Genomic DNA, 16,604 nt, shown 5'->3' with positions numbered 1-16,604 from the left:
AGCTTTACTTTGTGTTGCATTGACATGTGCAGAGGGTTTCGACTGGAAAACAATCACTGGCTGAGTCTTGCAGCTCGTTGTTGATGTCAAGTGTGTTGTTTGTCCCGACTGGAAAGACGATGGTATCTGTAATACTCCTGAAGATGATGACTTTTGTTGAGCTGGGATGGTGCCCTTCACAGAGGGAGAGCTTTTTGATGCTGTAGTTGGGGGAGCGACCAGAATGGAAGAACTCTTTTATCGCATGATCGCTTCTGAAATACACGGCTTGAGTTGTGCCGGCGCCTGAATTTGTGAAAGTTATAGGCGACATTGCGTAACTTGAATGGAGAGACAGCGTCCGGTTAAGAACACCAGTTGTGTAGCTGGAAGCTTTACTTTGTGTTGCATTGAGATCTGCGAAGGGTTTCGACTGTAAAACACTCTTTAGCCGGGACTTGCCGTTTATTGAAAACGAGATAAGAGTGTTTTGTACATGTGAGACGGCGTTTGTTCCTGCGTCTACACTTGGCGTGGTGTTCATTGCGGTTGCTGTTGTCATCGGTCTGCTTAGGCTGTTACTGGAGATTTGGAAACTTGACGAAGGAGAAAATCTTTGGGTTGCTGTTGTTGCATTTATTGTTGTAGATGCCGATTGTGTTGTTTGTCCCGACTGGAAAGACGATGGTATCTGTAATACTCCTGAAGATGATGACTTTTGTTGAGTTGGGGTGGTGCCGTTCACGGAGGGAGAGCGTTTTGATGCTGTAGTTGGGGGAGCGACCAGAAGGGAAGAACTCTCTTTCATGGTATGATCGCTTGTGAAATACACAAATTGAGTTGTGCCGGCGCCTGACTTTGCGAAGGTCATAGGCGACATTGCGTAACTTGAATGGAGAGACAGCGTCCGGTTAAGAACACCAGTTGTATAGCTTGAAGCTTTACTTTGTGTTGTATTGAGATCTTCAAAGGGTGTCGACTGTAAAACACTCTTTGGCCGGGACTTGCGGCTCATTGAAAACGAGATGAGAGTATTTTGTACATGTGAGACGGCGTTTGTTCCTGCGTCTACACTTGACGTGGTGTTCATTGCGGTTGCCGTTGTCATCGATCTGCTTTGGTTGTTACTGGAGATTTGAAAACTTGACGAAGGAGAAAATGTTTGGGTTGCTGTTGTTGCATTTATTGTTGTAGATGCCGATTGTGTTTTTTCTCCCGACTGGAAAGACGATGGTATCTGTAATACTCCTGAAGATGATGACTTTTGTTGAGTTGTGGGGGTCCGGTTCACGGAGGGAGAGCTTTTTGATGCTGTAGTTGGGGGAGCGACCAGAAGGGAAGAACTCTCTTTCATCGTATGATCGCTTGTGAAATACACGGCTTGAGTTGTTTCGGCGCCTAACTTTCTGAAGGTCATAGGCGACATTGCGTTACTTGAATGGAGAGACAGCGTCCGGTTAAGAACACCAGTTGTGTAACTTGAAGCTTTACTTTGTGTTGCATTGAGATCTGCCAATGGTGTCAACTGTAAAACTCTCTTTGGCCGGGACTTTTGGCTCATTGAAAACGAGATGAGAGTGTTTTGTACGTGTGAGACGGCGGTTGCTCCTGCGTCTACACTTGACGTGGTGTTCATTGCGGTTGCTGTTGTCATCGGTCTGCTTAGGCTGTTACTGGAGATTTGGAAACTTGACGAAGGAGAAAATCTTTGGGTTGCTGTTGTTGCATTTATTGTTGTAGATGCCGCTTGTGTTGTTTGTCCCGACTGGAAAGACGATGGTATCCGTAATACTCCTGAAGATGATGACTTTTGTTGAGTTGTGGTGGTGCCGTTCACGGAAGGAGAGCTTTTTGATGCTGTAGTTGAAGGAGCGACCAGAAGTGGGGAACTCTCTTTCATCGTATGATCGCTTGTGAAATACACGGCTTGAGTTGTGGCAGGGCCTGACTTTGTAAAGGTCATAGGCGACATTGCATAACTTGAATGGAGAGACAGCGTCCAGTTAAGAACACTTGTTGTGTAGCTTGAAGCTCTACTTTGTGTTGCATTGAGATCTGCGAAGGGTGGCGACTGTAAAACATTCTTTGACCGGGACTTGTGGCTCATTGAAAACGAGATGAGAGTATTTTGTACATGTGAGACGGCGTTTGTTCCTGCGTCTACACTTGACGTGGTGTTCATTGCGGTTGCCGTTGTCATCGGTCTAGTTTGGTTGTTACTGGAAATTTGGAAACTTGACCAAAAAGAAAATGTTTGGGTTGCTGTTGTTGCATTTGTTGTTGTAGATGCCGATTGTGTTGTTTGTCCCGACTGGGAAGACGATGGTATCTGTAATACTCCTGACGATGATGACTTTTGTTGAGTTGAGGTGATGCTTTTCACGGAGGGAGAGTTTTCTGATGCTGTAATTGAAGGAGCGACCAGAAGGTAAGAACTCTCTTTTATTGTATGATCGCTTGTGAAATACACGGCTTGAGTTTTTGCGGCGCCTGACTTTGTGAAGGTCATAGGCGACATTGCATAACTTGAATGGAGAGACAGCGTCCGGTTAAGATCACCAGTTGTGTAGCCTGAAGCTTTACGTCGTGTTGCATTGAGATCTGCGAAGGGCGTCGACTGTAAAACACTCTTTAGCCGGGACTTGCGGCTCATTGAAAACGAGATGAGAGTGTTTTGTGCGTGTGAGACGGCGTTTGTTCCTGCGTCTACACTTGACGTGGTGTTCATTGTGGTTTGGTTGTTACTGGAGATTTGAAAACCTGACGAAGAAGAAAATCTTTGGCCTGCTTTTGTTGCATTTATTGTTGGAGATGCCGACTGTGTTGTTTTTCCCGACTGGAAAGACGATGGTATATGTAATACGACTGAAGATTGTGCGTTTTGTTGAGTTGTGGTTATATCTTTCACGGAGGGAGAGCTTGTCTGTGCTGTAGTTAGAGGAGCGATCAGAAGAGAAGAAGACTCTTTCGTCGAATGATCGCTTGTAAAATGTACGGCTTGAGTTGTGGTGGTGTTTGAGCTTGGGAAGATCATTAGCGACGTTGCGTAACTTGAATTGATAGACAGCGTTGGGTTTGGAACACCAGCTGTGTAGCTTGACGCTTTACTTTGTGTTGCATTGAGATCTGCAGAGGGTGTCGACTGCGAAACACTCTCTGGCCGGGACTTGCAGCTCGTTGAAGACGAGATGAGAGTGTTATGTATATGTGGGAAAGCGGTTGTTGCTGCGTTTACACTTGACGTGGTGTTCATTTCTGTCGCCGTTCTCGTCGGTATCGTTCGGTTTTCAGTGGAGATTTGCAAACTTGACGGAGCAGAAAATCTCTGGGTTATTGTTGTTGTATGTAATGTCGTAGATACCAATTGTGCTGTTTTTCCCGACTGGGAAGACGATGGTATCTGTAAAAATCCTGAAGATGGTGATTTTGTTTGAGTTGAAGTGATTTCGTTCACGGAGGGAAGGCTTGTTTGTGCTACATTTGTACCTATTTCCATTTCTGATTTTGCTGTTTGTGATGTGTTTGTAAAAGCCGTGACTGCTGTTGATTTTGTTACTTTTGTGTTTGTTGTTGTTGCTGCTTCTTTTAAGAGCTGAGTGCTTATAAAAACAATTAGAAGGAGTCGTAAGAACAAACACATTTTGACGGTAACCTGTGCATTGATAATGAGAGAGAAAGAAAAATTTTTTAGTTAACCCCGCACAAGTAACAATACAATGCAATACACAGAAAGCATAGCGTTTTTTAATCATTTTATCATCGAGGCACCCTTATCGGTATTTAAAACATTAACGTTAACCCTGTCACTCCCAAAATCTCATTATTAATTCTTCTTATTATTCACCATACAATTCTTAGTTTCCTAATTATCAATTTTGGCGTCTTCTATATTTTCCTTTTCCGTCTCTCATCTCCCACTTTTCGTTTCTCATTTCCTACGTCTCATTGTCCCATTCGCAATTTCCCATCATACCCTTCTCGTCATTCCTTTTTTTTCCATTTCCCATTACTGCTCCTTGACTCAACGACATTTCGTTTTAAGCGTAGTCTTGAATGCGTGCAAATTCACCAGAACCAGACATGATCAATACGATTTAGTTTTATTTGACAAGTTCATCCCCTGTTACAACTCAATCTTTTTTGTGGGCTTTTTTTCCACCGAAAAAACAGTCCAAGTACAACAGTAGGTGTTCTTTTTCCTTGCTTTCCTTAAACATAATCCAAAAAATCATGTAGGTCATCTGTCAATTCACGAGTTTGCTCACAGAGCACTTTAATTTTTTTCTTATCGATGCGATTTTGATGCTTAACTAAACTTCCGATTAATGTCGCTCTGACGAAGATCCAACGCTTGAAACGTCGGCTTCGTAAATTCTCCACGGTGGCCGATTTACATTAACAATTATTGTGTCCATGAAACATTGACCGAATTTACAGTATCAAGTTATCCCTTTTCTTTGGGCACCTTTCTTTCAGCTTTATATCAAATATTTTGTAAATGTTCGATGATGTTGTTAAGGACAGCCGCTTCGAATTTTCCACGAAAAAAAAAATTGTGCGCGCAAAAGTTGATTGATGGCTTTTTGTCGGCGGAGATGGACACTTGCGTCATTCTTAAATGCGTTTTCTAGGTGTCTCTATAATATGTATTCTTGATGAAGTTTGTGACTCTGTTACCATCTGTTGCCGGGGTAATGCTACCAAAACATAAAACATTTGACGTGCGAGCATTTCCCGCCTGTGTATTCACGAAAACTTGTCTATCACCACGATATTTCGATGAAAAGCTAACTGCTTTATGGTTCAAGTTATTTCGTGCTGCCAAAAAAGAGTGTTTCCCAATAAACAAATTTGCTGAAAGAATATTGTATCGACATTTGTCTAGTTACACTGTAGAACTGTTAAATAGATCACAGTCACCTGCGTTTTCAAGAACCTCCGTTCCTCCGCTTCCGTCTCTCTGTTAGTTATAACGAAAGTATGTTTGCCTCTCGCAAGTGAAGTTATAAAAATATATCACCTTCCAACTGAATTTCTCACTACGTTTTTAGAGTTCCCATCAAGTCATCTTGAACTTTTTAAAATATAGGCTTAGACTTCATCGCTCATTCTGAAGAGAACTTATAAAGTTTTTTTGAATGTTTCGCCTTTGAAATTGTAGTAATGAAGCTTCACACGTCGGTAATTTTGGAAATATCGCTTTGTTCAATTTAGGATTGGGTTACTGATGTTAACTTGCATAGCTCGGAGCATTGCGGAAGCTATGATTAACGGCTAGTGACGCAGTAGTTTAACTTCATAAGGTGTTATTTATCTAATCACCTTAAAATTCAAATGAATGCTTAATAAAATTGACATTTTGAGATGATTCGCTATGGAAAAAAACTGTTAATTATAATTTCAAACTTAGAATCACTCTCTGCGCATGAAGCAGAGCTTTATGGAAATCCGTTTAACAAACGAAATTGCTCTGCTCAAAATTCACTCTGCTATGGTTTCGTTGCTTTGAGAAGCCTCAAACAAAACACACTGGCAATTGTAATTTAATTATATTCAACTTTTAAAATTATTACCGGTAAAAAAATGGAAAGTGGCCAATATTTTTGCCACCAATAATTAACTGGTTTCGTGACTTAAAATTATTTGAAACGAAAGCGGCTTTAGCGCATAAATTTTAAAGGAAATCTTCAAAACGTATTATATATAGTGATTGATATCAAAATCTGGACTGAAATATGAATATGATTCATGAATCGGAAGCGGGAGGCATTTTTGCTGGTTGAAAAGTAAACAACGCTGCGCAGAGCGCATAAGCGTAGCTACATTTTATACATCTACCTCAGCATTAAGTATGTATTTAATACTTTCGTTTTGGCTTCGAATCTTACATAAAAGGTCTATCTAAGACTTCCGATAATTCACACAAAATAAATAATTCTATTTTAACCTTGACGTTGCATTTTTCTGCTCAACACATAAGAAAATACGGCGAGGATTGTTGGTACTTTACGGTCTAAGAATATTTGTAGATTGTCTGTCAAGATCAACGCGGGTAAAAACTCAGACGGTATTCCATGTTCCATATGGCTCTTTGGACTAAGATGTTTCAGATGTATGTATTTGGCCATGGAAGCATCGGGTCGGCAACTGGTCGCCTACGAGAACCGCGTGCTACAGGTTTAACTCCTCTTTCGCCGGACCGAGTCTTTTTGCGTGTTTTCAATTACACGACTTCCTTATTCATCTCGTGAGCGCTTTCGAAGGTTTAGTACTGGTGGTTTTGAAATCGTGAAAAAAATTGCCCCTCAAGTTTTTAATGTAATTGGAAACGAAGCGCCAAAGTAGCAACTCAGCTTGGATTTTAAGTTGGTTTGGACAAAATTACTGTTACTGCAAAAATTCGTATCTTCTAATTATGCGTAACGATTTAAATGATATTCATATGTCATTAAAGCAAACTAATATTCTTTAAACCAGTCTTCAACGTTGGTATTCCTTACATTCACACTGACTTTTACAAAAAAAGTTATTTTGAATATAGTAGTCTTACCTCAGAAAGACGCCTCTTTCATATAAACTTCGATCCTCTTTCGCGCGGGTGTTTAGCGACAGTCTCTATATATTTTTCCTTTTTCAGTTTCCGAGAAATTTATTCAGCTTACGGTAATTGACCTAAAAAGTAATTGGTTAGATGCCTCAAGTTCAATTAATTCTAATGATGGTGGGTGTAAATTTTTTTTTTTATCGATGTTGTGTGATTGTGAAAGGATATTCTCTTTTTTTCTTTATGCACTTTATTCTTAATAGTAAATAATATGTAAAAACGAATTATTGTAGGGGTTCATTTAAGTACCATGCTAAAAGGATATCAAGCTGAAATGAGGCCTGGTATCAACCCTATTCCTAATAGCTTAGAGGTAGAGCATCCGATGTAGGGAAGCCTCGTGTCAGGGAGTCGAATCCTTATGGACGATACAGACTTTTTTTGTACCACACTGAACACAAAAGAACTATTGAATGACCCAACATAAAATTTACCTTATCCTCTCTTCTCCAAGCTTCGTTATGTGCTTGCACTCTCTCGTAAAAAAGTTGAAGTCAAGCTATGTGCTTGTCTTATGCAGTCACTTATGTTTTGTGCAGATGGAAAAGTACCAGTGCTATTGAAATCACAACATGTAGTATCTCGTGATACGATTAAAAAAGACAGCGCTCCGGTAGATAGTCGTGTGACTCTTCCACCAACCAATCAGTGGGCGTCTTCGCCAGTTTACGATCAACCACTGTTTACGTCATCTTCGGAAGGCCAAGCGTCGTTGCAAGAAATTTGGAAGATTTTGGACGAAGAAGAAAGTTTCCGTAGTCCAACTCCTGGGAGAGTTCGCCCCAGCTCTCCTCAGCGTCTTAAAGCCACAAGGGATCAGGACCCTGATCATATTCCAGCGCGGGACTCTCCCGAGCGTGATTAGTTCGCCCTAATAGGAAGGCGAACAGAAGTTCAGCGTAGACCTTCAAAGCAGCAGTCAAAAAAGGCTGCAGGGAGAGATAGGCTGCCTCAAAAGAAAATTGAAGTGAGGAATTATAGCCTTAGAGAAGATGGCTGAGAAGAACTAGCTGCCTGAATCAAAGAAGAACGCAAAAGGTCCCTTATGATGGCGAACAAGACCGTTATCCTTACAGTGGTCAATGTCGCAGAATCTATTCATGTAAGCTGACTGCAAGTCGCACTGATGTGTCAAACAAGAAATGGTTACTTACATAACGAAGGGAAGGCGGCCTTTCTTGTTCAGCGAGGTCGTTCAGTGATATACCAGCGATGACAATGTCATCTGCTGACAAACTCCGCTGACTAAACTTCATTTAGTCAGTTCAGGCGGACGACCAGAGACTGGTGCGTTGATTAATTTTTTTCGAGCGTCGATTAATTTTTTTTTCAATAACTTTTTAATAATTTTTTTAAACAATTCCACGGGAGCTGATAACATGCCCGAGAAACTTAACTTTGTCTGTGCTGAACAGGCAGAGTTAAGTTCCTCGGGCACGTCATCAGCTCCCGTGGAATTGAGGCGGATCTTCACAAGCTGCAAGCAATTGCAGATCTTCCGCCACCACAGAACGTGCAAGAATCATAGAGAACATTTCTGGGCATGGTAAACCAATTGAGCAAGTTTTCTGAGCATCTTGCTGACAAGACAAAGAGCATCAAGGATCTCCTTTGCAAAGGGAATCAGTGGACTTGGGGAACTGAGCAACAAAAGGCATTTGAGCAGATCAAAGCTGACCTCACATGAGTTTCAGTACTGGCGCTATATGACCAAGATAGCAGTTGATGCCGAATCCTATGGCTAAGGCGGAGTATTTCTTCAGCCCTAACTAGACAACTCCTGGCGACCAGTTTCCTTCACGTCGAGAGCGATGACTCCCACCGAGACCAGATAGGCGTAGATAGAAAAGGAGGCCTCAGCGCTCACATGGGTATGTGAACGATCGTGGAAGTACATCGTGGGAGAGTCGATCTTTGCGGAAGCGGACCATGAACCCTTAGTAGCACTACCGAGTGGGCACACACTGGATCAACTCCCACCGAGGATCCAGCGATTCAGAATGCGACCGATGAGATTCCACTTTAAAGAGATCAAGCACGTTCCTGGAAAGAAGATGTACATAGCTGATACACTTTCAAGACTCTAAGCCAGAAACCAAACAGCTCAGCCTACAATTGATGATGAAATGTACGTACACATATAAAGCGTGTTCACATCGCGGCCTGTCTCATACTTAGTGAAGAAATCCAGGATCTGGATCAACAATGTAAGGTTTGCGCTTTGCATAAGGAAAACAAACCCGAACCGCTTATAGTAACACCCTTACCAGACCGCTTCTGGCAAGTCGTAGCCACAGACCTCTTCGAGCTGAAAGGCATCGACTACCTGATTGTAATAGACTACTTCTCAAGGTACATAGAAGTAGCAGCCATGAAGAAGACGATAAAGTCAAGCGAGGTCACAAGAGCACTTAAGTCGATACTTACCAGACATGGCATCCTCGAACAAGTGCAATCCGACAATGGTCCTCAATTTGACAATGTAGAATTCTCATACTTTGCCAAAGAGTGGGGATTCAAGCATACAACCAGTAGTCCGAGATTTCTACCGTCAAACGGAGAGGTTGAACGTGGAGTTAAACGTGAAAAATCTGCTCTCGAAAGAAAGAGACCCAGCTAAAGGATTACTGGCCTACAGATTAACGCCACTAGCATGCAAGTTCTCTCCTGCCCAGTTGCTGATGGGAAGGCAGATAAGGAACGGTGTTCCGGTGTTCCGGTGTTCCATACCCAGCTTAACCCGCAGTGACCTGATCTGGAAAACCTACGTGAAAGAGCGAGCATGAGCGAGCTGAAGCAACAAACAGTGTTCAACAGCAGGCATAAGCTAGTCCTATTGAACCAGGTACGGAAGCTAGTCTTTGTGAAGGACCTTCAGCGTTCAGGAAAAGTCATCGAAGCAGCAGCAAGACCCCGGTCATATGAAATTGAGACATCAACCAGCACGATCAAAAGAAACCGTTTCACCTAACCCCACTGCAAGATCAGCAGGAAAATCACAACCAAACCCAGAGGAGAAACAAGTTCCAGCAGAGAGCAAGGCTGCAACACCTATTCGGAAGGACGTTCCTGTTTCTAAGAGAGACTTTCAAGTACCCCCTGTAACACCTATTCTTGCTACTAGGCCTAAGCGAGTTATAAGACCATCTCTCAAAGTCAGAGAAAATCAAGGTTTAGCATCATAAGACACTGAGCTAAGAGAGCTGATTTAGGCTGTGTCCATGACTTATCAGACTCTGTCGATTTGCTTTAGACTTTGTGCTCTTTATCAAAAAGGAGGAGATGTTATGTTAGCTTACATGAATTATTTACGTACAAAGGATTCTGGGAAAGAATAAAAGATGGCGTTCTTTGCAAAATACGTGTAATAGTTTGACTCTCAAACAACACAACACTGTTTGAATCGCAGAAACCAAAACTGCCTTGAAACATCAAGCGCTGACAGTGCCACACTTTCACACTTTTCACACCTTTATTTTTCATTTTCTTACATATTTACAAGATATTCCTTTGACCCGCATATGGCAAATACTAATCGAGGCGGGTCAATTGTTTTTTTTTTTTTTAACTTTACAGCCGAATTTACAATGTGCCATTTAAAATGCATCCCCACATCGATGAAACGATACGCCTTATTAAATGTTCTACTGTTCATCCTTATGGTAAAATGAGACACGAACGTTTGCTAAGGCTTTGAGAAATCAACGTAGTATTGAACACACGTTTGTTCAGAAGTTCCTTCGTATATCATAGCTAAGGCTTATTTTTTTCTGTTGAAGTGAATATGATTGTTTTCCTTTGTTCATGAATTGGGATGGTTAACAAAAGTAGATCTGGTGCTTTCTTCTTCTCTTGTTCCTCGTTACAATAACCCGGCAACTGTTGACTCAATGTAAAAACTTATTTTACTCTTGCTAAGTACCATCTGGCACTACATCGTTTTTTTATGAAGCGTATAAAAACATTTATACCATCAAGATATTTATAATTTCTTGACTATTCTCATGATACTATACTATAAATATAAACGTTAGAGGTCTTAAAATAGTCTAAGAAATTTAAACTACATTTTGCCTACGCCTCTGCGATTATGACGCTTGCACACTATTTAAAGTAAACCCTCATGCTAAGAGAGCAAGACACAAACGTTGACGTTATAAAGTTCGTTGAAGTCTTAACCCCCGAAAAAGTTCGGCAACCTGTTGAAAGAAAATGGTATAGTTAGAGAGGGCAACTCTCGTTATGATCGAAGTCAAGCCTCCTAAAGCTACAAAACCGTAGATCATCACAGTGTCACGTTAAACTTACATATGAAGCAAAGTCCCGACTACCACTGTTGAGATGGACACTCCAAACAATGTTGTTCCTGTGAAAATAAACATAAAGATTTAATTTCATGAAATCCACCAAAAATAAAATACATGGCAATTAAGCTTGATGAGTTCTTTTTCTGAATTTTTTCTGTCCCTTTCGAATGAGTCCCGCGCTATTTCCATTTTTGGACGATTCTAAACGCCATAGCTATGTACTTTTTTCTAATTATAGTTAATCCCAGGCTAAAAAGGAAGATGTAATCGTCTGTGTTATTTTTGAGCGGCCTTCTCCATTTAGAACAACTGGTAGTATTTGTAGATAAGGAGCGGAGAGGACAGGAGAGCGGGAGCCCTGGTTTATAGTAAAGGGGAGCATACGGAAAACATGAGAGAGGAAAGGGAAAGCAGAAACTTAATTGAGATGGGAATTGGGAGAAAATCGCAAAAAAGCAAATCTGGGAAAACATAAATCTGCTGTGTTATTGCATAAGGCAGCAGAGTCGAGCACGAGAAGTAAGAAATTATCATCCCATAGAAAACAAGCCTGAGCCAATCTCCAAGCGCTCTCTCGTGCACGATTGTCTGTGTGGTGAGTTCCTTATGGTGACGTGACGGCTCAAGGTATGGTTTGACTGCGCTGAGTCTAGACCCCGGAAAAAAGAAGCTCAAAGCTACAAACAAACCTGAGATTGGACAATGTTGTTGGCCACATTTAAACACTTTAGTTGAGGTATTGTATCTGGTACAGATGCTTTTTTCCAACGTCACTTTATGAGAATAGCAACGACGACTCGCAGTCACAGTTCCTCCCATGTTTGAACAATGCCGCTGACAGTCTCTTGAGTCCACGGACCAGTCTGTCCAGTTAAGCGACACTGAAACTTTACAAGACAAAACACGTTTGACCTGTTTTCTACCTCAAAGTGGCGAACAACCTACAGTTTGGCTTTTTTTCGTTGTTTATGGGCTTAACCAAGGGGGGGGGGGGTGGAGAGGAGGTGAGGTGTGGGGGCACGAGGGGGCATGTGACTTGCGAGAAAACCATCCTGACGAGTCTTAACTTGCCACTTGCCACTTGCCAATAGGACGTAAGTGCAGCGCACCCTCACAGAAAACTCCAGTCTACACCCTTGTGTGATAGTTTGGGGCTGTGTGATAAATTTACGCGCGTTAAAGCTCACATGGGTCTTGAATAAAACCCTGCTACGGAAAAGGCCGAAATGATACTTTTAGCTGCAGGGAATCGCGATGGCGTGCAAATGATGCCCTTGACAAGGGGTTAGTATGTTATTTTCTGTTTGTTATCGGTTATTATGCATGTAATGCATACCCCCTCCCCCACAGTATCCGTCCTCAACGTTGAGGGCAAAAGGGGCGCCATCAGTTGTAAGAGTCAGACACACGAGACGATGAATAAAGGGGTAAGTTTCTAAAGAAACTGTGGTGCTGCGTCGGTGGGAGAGTATAGCAGGTAATTTAGTGTTAACAACTGGGTTGAAAACGTAAATTAGCCACCGTAAAGGGTAAAAAAGCTGACGTTTCGAGCGTTAGCCCTTCGTCAGAGCGAAGGGCTAACGCTCGAAAACGTCAGCTTTTTTACCCTTTACGGTGGTTAATTTACGTTTTCAACCCAGTTGTTAACACTAAATTACCTGCTACACGAGACGATGCTTGATTATGAGCATTTGGCAGGGTTTTATTAACGTCAGAACTGTCTCCTGTCTACTGAAGTTAATACCTGAGATTGCCGAAGTCAGCTTTGTGAAAGAATCTGTAGTTGTATGAGCAACCAGAAGGGAAGAGCTCTCTTTAGTCAGATGATCGCTTGTAAAATACACAGCTTGAGTGGTAGCAGAGCCTGAGTTTGTGAGGATCATCGGCGACGTTCCGTAACTTGAATTGATAGACAGATTTCGGTTTGGAACACCAGTTATGTAGCTTGAAGCTTTACTTTGTGTTGAATTGAGATCTGCAGAAGGTGTCGACTGCGAAACACTCTTTGGTTGGGACAGTACATGTGAGACGGCGGTTGTTCCCGCATCTACACTTGACGTGGTGTTCATTGCTTTCGGCGTGCTTAACGGGCTGGTTTGGTTGTCGCTTTGGGTTGTTGTTGTTGAATTTAATGTCGTAGATGCCGATTGTGAAAACGAGATGAGAGTGTTTTGTGCGTGTGAGACGGCGTTTGTTCCTGCGTCTACACTTGACGTGGTGTTCATTGTGGTTTGGTTGTTACTGGAGATTTGAAAACCTGACGAAGGAGAAAATCTTTGGCCTGCTTTTGTTGCATTTATTGTTGGAGATGCCGACTGTGTTGTTTTTCCCGACTGGAAAGACGATGGTATATGTAATACGACTGAAGATTGTGCGTTTTGTTGAGTTGTGGTTATATCTTTCACGGAGGGAGAGCTTGTCTGTGCTGTAGTTAGAGGAGCGACCAGAAGAGAAGAAGACTCTTTCGTCGAATGATCGCTTGAAAAATGTACGGCTTGAGTTGTGGTGGCGTTTGAGCTTGGGAAGATCATTAGCGACGTTGCGTAACTTACATTGATAGACAGCGTTGGGTTTGGAACACCAGTTGTGTAGCTTGACGCTTTACTTTGTGTTGCATTGGGATCTGCAGAGGGTGTTGTTGCATTTAATGTCGTAGATGCCGATTGTGTTGTATTTCCCGACTGGGAAAACGATGGTTTGTGTACTACACTTGAAGATAGTGACATTTGTTGAGTTGGGGTGGTGTCGTTCACGGAGGGAGAGCTTGTTTGTGCTACATTTGTAGCTATTCCTGTATTTAAATTTTCTGTTTTTGATGTTATCGCTAAAGTCGTGACTGCTGTTGCTATTGTTGTTGCTGTTGCTGTTGCGTTTGTTGTTGTTGTTGCTTCTTTTAAGAGCTGAGTACTTATCAAAACAATTTGAAGAAGTTGAAAGAACAAACCCATTTGGATGGTTACTGAGAGAGAAAGAAAAATTTGTAGTTAACCCCGCGCAGGTAACAATACAATACACAGAAACCATCCCGTTTTTTAATCATGTCATCATCGAGGCACCCTTATCGGTATTTAAAACATTGACATTCACCCTTTCACTCCCAAAATCTCATTATTAATTCTCCTTATTATTCACCATACAATTCTTAGTTTTCCTAGTTATCAATTTTGGCGTCTTCTATATTTTCCTTTTCCGTCTCTCATTTCCTACTTTCCGTTTCTCATTTCCTACGTCTCATTGTCCCATTCGCAATTTCCCATCATACCCTACTCGTCATTCCTTTTTAACTCGTGAATTGCGCGCATGCGCAAGAGCGAGTTATAGATACGATGTGGGGAATGGCATTCGCTCGCTCGTTTGGTCGATTCCTGTAAACTTTTTTTAGATTTTAGGCTTTTGAGTGCATTTGATAGTTTTTGGCGTGTATTAAACAGAAGAAATGGCTACCTTTGTTGCTAAGAATAGTGGTGCGGGTGAAAAAGAAGCCAATGATAATCTTAAAAGAGTTTTTTTTTTCGTTTTAGTTTCAACAAGCGGCGCCAGCGACTGGCAGGCATGCAAGGATTCACACTGAAATAACAGAACAACCTTCGTTTTTCATAAAATTGTAATTTACAATCCTTGAACTCGAAAACAATCCGTTGATTCATTGAAAATATTACTTACTGCGAAGCGCTCGGAGTTTACAGATGTTCAAAAGCTTTTTCTGTTATGGCGTGAGATTGAGGACAAAATTGATCATTACGTTTCGTCGCGTGTGTTTTTCTTGTGTGAAGCAACAAAAGATGCCGGCGACTGACGAAATTACAAGTTAACAAGAAAATCAAATAACACCTAAACAAACAATTTTAGCTACCGATTTTCAGTGAATTTTTAAAGAACAATTTTCTTTTAAGCTTCAAGACAATTTGAAGATTCAACATACATACAACGTACTAAAATGCGAAAGTTACCCACCACAAAATTGATAAATAGGCCTGAAATGAAATTCTATCTTGTTATGGATTATACGTTGCCTAGCACGTGACTTAACATGAGGGGACGCAAGTCGTCTTTACTGTAAGTATCCCGGAGAGTCCTCTACATTTTCTTAGACTTTTAGTCTAAGAAAATGTATGGGGACTGTAAGGTGTCATAATCCTGTTGCTGCTGACATCGATGTGACAGATAATTGCTTTTGCACTGTTTTCTTTGCCAGCTTATACTTGTCATCAAGTTTCAATAAGACGGCTATCATTTTTCACAAGAATAATGAAGTTTTCGTAAATTGTGAGATCGGATGGGATTAAAATGGGATTAAATCACCTACAGAGCTTGATATGTACTTACAGTGCAGACGATTGGCGTCCCCTCATGAAATCTACCCAGGCTGAGATCCAAAATGACGGTGGCAGGCTTGGCTTAGTTATATCACTCAAAACTCGTTCCAGTTTGTCTCATTTGATAAAGAGGGAATCGTTAATGTTTTCATTCAGACAGTATTGCCTTGAAAGTGAAATGTGATCATCGCAGTAAATTTTCCAATTTAAGCAATTGGAAAGAAGAAGCCTGAAAAAAATCAGGGCTTCAACGGGATTCGAACCCGTGACCTCCGCGATACCGGTGCGATGCTCTACCAACTGAGCTATGAAGCCACATAGATTGGAAAATTTACTGCGATGATCACATTTCACTTTCATCTACAACCGCAGTACAAATATGAATTATTTCATATAAACTTCACATCATTTCACTGCACGGGAAGATATGAACTCAATAAATTGACCTCGCTCCCAATGTGTGGCTTCATAGCTCAGTTGGTAGAGCATCGCACCGGTATCGCGGAGGTCACGGGTTCGAATCCCGTTGAAGCCCTGATTTTTTTCAGGCTTCTTCTTTCCAATTGCTTAAATTGGAAAATTTACTGCGATGATCACATTTCACTTTCATCTACAACCGCAGTACAAATATGAATTATTTCATATAAACTTCACAGTATTGCCTTGATTTTCTAATATTTACAACGAAAGACAGTAAATTTCACTTTCCACCCACATTTACTTCCAACCTTTTCTTTTGAACTAGAAACAAAAATGATAGACGTTTAAAACACATGACATCATCCACCTTGTCAAATGTAATAGCATAATCATTTCAATTGTAATGCCTTCTTATCCCAACGTTACTTTGTTTCTTTGCTACATTAGTGAATACTGAACTACTGCTCGTACTCTAGATATGACAATCAACCACAAAATTCCCTAAACCAGATAACATTAAACATAATCTAAAAAATCATGTGTCAATTCACGAGTTTGCTCACAGAGCACTTTGATTTTTCCATTTCCCATTACTGCTCTTAGACTCAACAACATTTAATTTCATGCGTAGTTTGAATGCGTGCAAATTCATGAGAACCAGACATGATCGACACGATTTAGACATATTTGACAAGTTCGCCCCCGTTAAAACTCAATCTATTTTGTGGGCTTTTTTCCACCTAAAGAACAGTCCAAGTGCAACAGTAGGTGTTCCTCTTTCTTACTTATCGATGCGATTTCGATGCTTAACTAAACTTCCGATTTATGTCGCTCTAACCAAGATCTAACGACTGAAACGTCAGCTTCGTAAATTTTCCATGGTAGCCGATTTACATTAACAATTATTGTGTCCGTGAAACATTCAACCGAATCTATGATATCAAGTTATCCCTTTTCTTCGGACAACTTTCTTTCAGC

The 16,604-nt window shown here is 41.2% G+C and overlaps 3 protein-coding genes across 6 annotated transcripts in view; 1 reads left to right on the top strand and 2 right to left on the bottom strand.

The window, feature by feature from the left end:
• Nucleotides 1-4: 4 nt before the first annotated feature.
• The window catches only part of LOC113679317 (uncharacterized), a 23,176-nt gene continuing 6,576 nt past the window's right edge, over nt 5-16,604 (bottom strand). For 2 of the 3 annotated variants that reach the window (XM_089185867.1, XM_089185868.1), the window contains exon 2: nt 5-3,631. In XM_089185867.1, coding sequence (XP_089041993.1) covers nt 5-3,619 — 3,615 coding nt within the window. In that variant the 5' untranslated portion in view covers nt 3,620-3,631. Of the gene's footprint in view, nt 3,632-6,529; nt 6,622-16,604 lie in introns of those variants that run through there. The other variant, XM_089185866.1, reaches the window with a different exon arrangement.
• On the top strand, nt 7,963-9,203 carry LOC149039122 (uncharacterized). Its single transcript, XM_089185750.1, has 2 exons — nt 7,963-8,129; nt 8,762-9,203. The coding sequence occupies exons 1-2, from the start codon at nt 7,963-7,965 to the stop codon at nt 9,201-9,203; spliced, it is 609 nt and encodes a 202-aa protein (XP_089041876.1).
• On the bottom strand, nt 10,037-13,872 carry LOC149039121 (uncharacterized). Of its 2 annotated transcripts, none has more exons than XM_089185922.1 (4): nt 12,635-13,872; nt 11,580-11,777; nt 10,892-10,949; nt 10,037-10,782 (listed from the first exon to the last, which is right to left on the bottom strand). In XM_089185922.1, the coding sequence occupies exons 1-4, from the start codon at nt 13,836-13,838 to the stop codon at nt 10,758-10,760; spliced, it is 1,485 nt and encodes a 494-aa protein (XP_089042048.1). In that variant the 5' UTR covers nt 13,839-13,872; the 3' UTR covers nt 10,037-10,757. The 2 variants fall into 2 exon arrangements, with proteins under 2 accessions (XP_089042048.1, XP_089042049.1); XM_089185923.1 differs by having other exon boundaries at nt 11,580-11,771.

This window comes from Pocillopora damicornis, chromosome 10, assembly GCF_964200805.1.
Source record: "Pocillopora damicornis chromosome 10, jaPocDami1.2, whole genome shotgun sequence".
Taxonomy (NCBI): domain Eukaryota; kingdom Metazoa; phylum Cnidaria; class Anthozoa; order Scleractinia; family Pocilloporidae; genus Pocillopora; species Pocillopora damicornis.
Note: the sequence above shows the minus strand (reverse complement) of the source record. Positions and strands in the feature narration are given on the sequence as shown.